Source organism: Schistocerca gregaria, chromosome X, assembly GCF_023897955.1.
Source record: "Schistocerca gregaria isolate iqSchGreg1 chromosome X, iqSchGreg1.2, whole genome shotgun sequence".
In the NCBI taxonomy this organism is placed as follows: Eukaryota; Metazoa; Arthropoda; class Insecta; order Orthoptera; family Acrididae; genus Schistocerca; species Schistocerca gregaria.
Genome location: NC_064931.1, coordinates 144,822,772 through 144,830,093, shown reverse-complemented (window position 1 = coordinate 144,830,093; position 7,322 = coordinate 144,822,772). Strand labels below are relative to the sequence as shown.

Sequence of the window (7,322 nt, the reverse complement as noted above, 5' to 3'; positions counted from 1 at the left end):
GTCTCCACGTGCTATTGCAGACTTAATATGCTTTGATCCACTTCCGGATGCTGTCCCAGATGTTACCCATGGGAATTCATGTTCAAACATTATTCTGGATCCACCTTTGAACACTATTCTGGATGTAATGCAGGCAGATCTACTTCAAAACACTATTCTGGACATAATGTGTGTAGATTCACTTCAGGACACTACCCTGGACCTATCTTGTATAATGAGAGCCACCATGACAAACCAACACATATGCAAAATAGTGCAGCTGGGCTAGGTATCTATGATTGGATAAAGATACTTCCCTGAACAGTTCCTCACCAATGTCTCACTGTCCCTTTCCTCCCAAAAATCCCAATCCTATATCATTTGTACATTTTGTCCAGTGCTGGTCATCAAGAAGTAGAGAGATCATTCTCAGTATAACAACAGCAGATCCAACATAACATCCTCTGCAGCATAACTAAACCAATTTAACTACCATTGCAGCTATTCTTCGGCTCATCAACATCACCAATCTTTAAAGTAATGGAATTGCAGTTTTAAACCATACTTCAATATTTTTATTTGTAACTTTATTTATTTAAAACCCATGTATCTGATGAATAACCAGCCCATTCCAAAGCGAAAATAGAAGACAGTGAAGAAATGAAATTGTTGTTTTTTAAACCATATGCACTACAAACTTCCTCTTCTTGCAACAGTTATGAATCCAAACATTTTTGGAAGGTGACTGCAAACAGCTGTCAAGTAATGTATAAAATTCATATTTGACCATCAGCTATATTTTTATCCCAATATTGACTGGTTTCAGTCACAGACCACCTTCACAGAGTAGGATTAAAATAGTTTGTGCCACAACACTGTTGAGTAGTACTCTGTTTATGCATGTTATTACCATGTTTGTCTTTAAAAGTCCTGGTGTGCTCCACTGGAATCCATGGCATGCTCTACATATGAACTGTGCCAATTATTTAAGTAATGACAGGTATGATATTGTAGCCCAAACCATTGTAACCATAATGAATCTACAAAGGTGGTCTCTGACTGAAACTGGTCAATATTTGGGCTTTATATAAAAAAGCAGCTGATGGTGAAACATGTATTTTATAGTCATGAATCTCAAGAAATTATCTTGGTACTGCTGGGGAAACATCATATGCTTTTTAATAGCTCTCTTGTGATGCACAGATGCTCAAATACTACAATTATGCATGAGATAAATATATACTTTGTTCAAAGTGTCAGCTGTCTTCTAATTCAGTCCTTCCAGCAGTCATTCATACAGGTTTCAGTTGTCTGTCTTGGGTTCACCACTGTGTTGTGGTATGTAATGTCATTTTCAGGATGGGAAGGATATGAATCTGGTCTTTGTGTATGCACCACAGAGAAAGGTGGTAACGAATGATACACTTCATGGTGGACTGATTCAGATTTAGACTTAGAGAAATGTACACAAGATAGCTGGGGCATCAATCCCTGGGAACCACACAGCCTTTACACAACATTATTACTAGCAACCTGAACTGCTAAGTTTTGTGTGCCCGACCATGATCACTTTACTTATGATAGTACAAATGTGTGCTATGTTTTAACAACATTCTTTGACCATCTAGGAAAGACCAGTGAAGTGATTTCCCCAACACCATTCCACTATCATTGCTATCACATTACCTGAAACACAGTTTAACATTTACAAACCAAGATGCAACACTGTTAATGAATTCGGTTTCATGATTTTACACAAGCTCAAACATGGCAGCAGCATTATCAAAGCAGACTGATAAGTGCAATCAGCCTTCAGTAGTCACTTGTTGCACCCAGACACCTCTGAACTCACTTCATGACCCAAGATGGGGTGAGTGAGCTAGCTCTCTGTGGAAACCTGTGGTCAGGACTGGAATCATACTGATGCAGCATGGTGCATGACAGGCTCCTATATGACGAGAAGTAGTGAGTTATCATAATAAACTGAGTCCAGTGATTATAAATGCTTGTCACCCCAGACTAACAATATTTTATGTCAAGCTGCAGCCTACACTGGGACAGACGCCATGGCTATTACTGTTTCCAAGAGTACCTCACAGCTTCATCTAGCTGCATCATCAGCTAGCTGCTGGTCTATGGGTCACTGCTAGCTGTGATGCTACCTGGGCCAAAGCAGCTACCGTTGAATGGAACCCACCACCTAGGAGAACTCATCTGGCTCTAGGAAGTCCCGAATGGATCTTGGGTTTGCAGTCCACACCCTGGCATGTTTTGTACCTGACCCATTGCCAGGACTGCTGGCGTCTGATTCATATGTGCCTCACTGCTGGAGGAATGGAAACATGACTGATGTTGTTACTTTGCTGATGTTGCTTGCCTGGCCTGTGTCTGTGAACCTCCTAACATGTCACCTTGTTTTATGCTGATGCAGGTCCTGCCACACGGTAGTCAAGGCATACCACCATCAGGCCACTTTGGCTATTTTATGAGTATCTTATTAAATAAAATATGATGCTGATACTGATGCAGTTCTGATTTCATGACTGCTGAGAAATTGGAACTTCATACTTATCATCCTGCTCTCCATACTGAGTTGACCAACATGGTGCTAACGATGCTGTCAACCCATAACTGATGAATTGCAAGTATCGGAAAACATACCAAATTTACTTGAAGAACTACAGAATTCAGTCTCTTCTTTGTGTAGGCTAGCTTTATTTATATCAAGACACTAGTTTTCACCCATCTTCAACTGGCATAATACATTTATCACACCATGCTTTTGTTGACTTCATTTTGAATGCTGCTGCTGTCTTTTTCTTCTGTAGCTTCTTTCTCTGTCTTTATATGCATAGTATAAACACTTCCTGGTGTAATGGGGCAATCTATTGTTTGCCTTGTTTTGTTGTGTTTGCTGAACCAGAGCATCAGTGGACCTTTAAGTGTGCTATGCATATAAAGGTAGAAGAAAGAAATCACAAGTCAGAAAAAAAAAAGCACTCTGGCTTTCAAATACAGTCCATAAAAACTTATTGATAAAATCATTAATATATTACATCAACTGAAAATGGATGAAAGTCCAAAACACATGTTGCCATAAATAAAGCTACTTAAAAAAAGTAGCCAGTTGCTATATTTCTTTAAGTAATTCAAGCCACAGCAATGGAACTCAACGAGCAGTAACATACATAAGTTAATATCCAGTTTAATTTATACAGCCCATGGTAAGTTACGAGTTGATGAATGATAATGGCCTAAAGTTGATGCTCTCGTATCCATAACGTTGACTGATAGGCATCTTCTTTTGGACATGTTATAAAATTATCAGAAAGAAAAGGAGGTAATAGAATATGATGTGTGTGTCTGAAGTGGACACAAAATATGAATAAAAAAACAGGGGACAGAGCACTGTGCAATAAATTTGTAGAATTGTGGAAAAATACGACAATGAGGTGAGATGAATTTACCGAGTAATCACAGGTTGCAAGTATGGTTTTATCTAACTAAACTGCCGTTTGACTGTTCTGTAATATGTAGGGTGACTAGCAAGAATTTTGTTGGGCCATAAGAATTATTCACAAAATGCCTTTAAATTTTGACAGAGTGTATCTAGTCAATGGTGTTTACTTTGTAGCTCTGTCAGTGACAGAACTTTGGAATACTTTCTGTAAAATAATAATTTTTTTAAAAATAGAGTGTTTCAGTTGCGTTTCTGTTTACTTGTTCATCAATATCTCTTTTTCTTATATTACTGATCTATTTGTTAGAATGAAATTCCATTCTGTTTATATGCTCGTTAGTGAAACTCTAAGCACATGGCTTTTGTAAATGCATTATGATATTCCTCCTGTAGGTGATTCAATAGTCAGTGCCAAGTAAACATAACAAAACAAATCTTATCTGAAGTAATCCCTCTTGTATGTGATGGGAAAGCTGGCTTAACTCTAGCTTAAATAAGAAGTTCAAGCCATTTATCCAGCACCTGCCATTTTTAGTGTAAAAGGTATCAATTATCTGGGCTAGTTAGGGTAAATATACAGACTTCTACTCACTTGTTTATTAGTTGCCATTTCATGCCCATTGCTACACAATGGTGCATTTCCAATCTATGTTTTGCTGCAAATTTTAGTTGTTTGACTTCAGTGACCTAAATATCAAGGCTTTTTTCCATCTGAACCCTGTATGAAATTCACCAAATGTATGTATGTGAACACAGACAGACATTACAGTTCTATACAATAATGGGCAATGAAGGGTGGTCATAAGTACACTCTTAGATCTTTTGCATCACACATACCGAGATGCACATGCATATCTCAGATGATGCCCATAACATACCTAATTGCTGCTGTGCATGGTGGCTACCTAGTTTTAATAGTATTAACTAACATGAAACAATGAGTCACAGATAAAGACAGTGAACTCTCTGGCCATTATTTCCTATATAAATGACAATGGTTATTACCAAAACAACAATACAGGGTTCCATGAAGAATGATTTATTCACATACAACAATTCTGTACATTACTTTTGTAGGTGACATACAACTTCTACACCATGAAGTGTTTCTGAGACAGAATACTGTTCAACACATGCTCTAATCTAGAATGCCTTATATTTAAAGAGAACACTTCAGAAACAAAAAGCAGCAGCTAAACAGATTCAGAAGTAGAGCGTTTACAATAAGAATTTAAAAAGTAGAGAAAGAATATTGTGTAAGAAATAGATGAGATTTATCCAAAACAATGTGTATAGAGATGCAGAAATGAGCAGAAATAATTCAAAAAATCATTAAAATTCGGTTACATACTAAAGTGCAATGCATTCACTAGAAACCATATAAAAACTAAATTTTATATGCATTAATATATTATAACAATGAAGTCACAGTTTTAATATTTAAAAAAAACATGAACTAAATTTGTTTGTTACTGTAATGATAATTATTTGAGACATAAGTCAGCAGAGAAAATATCACTAAAAACAAATTAATAAGTTTTTGTACAATACATGTAAATTCATTTCAGTCATATAAAATGTTAGTTAAAATTTTCCATTAAAGTCATATCAGTTGTCAGTAATTACAGCTACTCAATTTCCAACTGAGAAACTTTCATAAAATATATATATATGTTGCAAACAATGATAGTCAAGCATAATACTGAAAACTGCTCAAGTAGTCACAGTTTCACCACTAGTTTGTCTTATGTGTGCCAATGTCTGAATGACATCATTGTAGTTTATAAGTGTAAGTAGAAATCACAATCTAAATATTTATACAATCATGAAAAAAATATTTCTACGTTGTATCAAATTAGAAAATTAAATGTTAAAGCATGCAGTACAAAAAATTTACACCCAAAACAAATGAGTCCATTGTTTTAACAGTATTTGTGCATATTGTTCATACTTTCATAATACAGGCAAAATTATTTAGTATCAGCAATGTGACTGAAGCAAAAAGCACTCATGTTAATGCAGAGGATTATATGCAATTAACAGCACTAGGTACTTAGTATTCAATTATTGTTATTTCATAGGATAAAAAATGGTATATATACAAATTCATTATGGTACATCATTACTCTGTATAATTACAGAAAGGAAACAATGGAACTGATATTACTATTCTTTGACACTCGTGGATTAGCTACTGAGCTTTACTTTTGTCTCTAGTACAAATCAATAACTAACAACTATTGTTTTTGTGAGTATGTAGACATGGAGATATATTTACCTGTAAAGTAATGTAAAATAGTGTAACATTCATATATATCCTGACTCTATGGGATTGTTAGTATTTTTAGTAACTAAATAACAAAGACAGAAATATTTTCAAAATAGACATCAATTAGTTAATAATTTATGTGAGCACAAATTAAAATCTGTAGTTTGTATAAAATCCAATATGTCATCCAGTAACTCTTATACTCCTTGTATCACATGAACCTCTGTTCTTGTGTATTTGATAGTTATTAAATGAAATGAACGTTATTTACAGAATGAAGCTAATCTGAGGAGAAGAAAGCATACATTATAGTAGCTTGAAGTACATATTATAAGAATACATGTTTACTACACTGCAAGTAATACATCTAAAATTACAAGATGATGACTTCTGAGCAAGGAAGTACTTGCATTAGTATGATTGTTAGTTCTTCAAATCAGTAATTATTCTCATTCAGTATCCCTACTTTCATGAGACAGCTACTGGACAACAGATAATATTATTGAATGTTTCAGCTTCTCCTCAAACTAGTTAATAAATTACAAAAATGGTATATATACTTGAAAGAAGATATATGTACAAGTATGTAATAATTCTTCGAGGCTGTTTTACATTGACTAAGTACTTAATGTCATTTATCCTATTTTCAGATTTTTTTCCTATAACCTAATATTGCACAACCCGACAGCTGCATGTACAACAAGCACTGAAATGAAAGAATTTGCAGACACTTTAGAAGAACAGAATTTGGAAAAATTGCATGATGCTTTGCAGGAGACATTAATGTGTAAGTATCTGAATATGCTCTGCTGTTTAAGTTAATACAATAACTTTCTTCATATATCATAATATTATGTAAACTCTTGCACACTTTACAAGCTACATCAAATTAGCTTTTTATGTGAAGTGTATAACATTTTTAACAGTTATTATTGTCAGCACTAAATGCTAGCTAGGAAATGTTTCCATATTTTAGTGTTAAAAAGTGGATGTATTGTCCTATTAATACTAATACAGTTACATGTGTTTAACAGTATTCTTCATAAATTAAGTTTCTCATGGATGACACTGCTCAAAGTATGGAAAGTATTTGGATGAAGTTCTGTAAACACTACTTCCATTTTAATTACATTTGGTCAAACTTTCATCCATTTGCAGTATACATTTATCAAAGTAATACTGAATGAAATATGTATGTGAACCTAATAATGAAATGGCTGTGAGAGAAATGTGATGTCCATGGTGATTCTTCTACTTGCGCACCACTATCTTGAAATGTGGTGCCGGTGCGGCTGCGACAATTGGAACTTCTTCCACCTTAGGCTTTGGCACGTATGGGTTCTTCAGTGGATCCAGGTTCAGGCTATGCAGGAGAGTACAAGTGGATGAGTGAACAATATATCAAAATAAGAAAACAGACTTATCAGCATTACAACAGGAAGAATAATTTGAATCACTGACATATTTGACAGAGGGAGAATGGAATGTGGGTACACACACACACACACACACACACACACACACACACACACACACACACACACATATATATATATATATATATATATATATATACCTGTGAGAGAGAGAGAGGGAGGGAGGGAGGGAGGGAGG

At 35.0% G+C, this 7,322-nt stretch overlaps 1 protein-coding gene across 1 annotated transcript in view; it reads right to left on the bottom strand.

Annotated features, from left to right (window-relative positions):
* Positions 1 to 4,458: 4,458 nt before the first annotated feature.
* The window catches only part of LOC126299067 (uncharacterized), a 63,772-nt gene continuing 60,908 nt past the window's right edge, over positions 4,459 to 7,322 (bottom strand). The window contains exon 4 of the mRNA XM_049990736.1: positions 4,459 to 7,071. Within this exon, the coding sequence (XP_049846693.1) occupies positions 6,960 to 7,071 (112 nt within the window). The 3' untranslated portion in view covers positions 4,459 to 6,959. The remainder of the gene's footprint in view (positions 7,072 to 7,322) is intronic.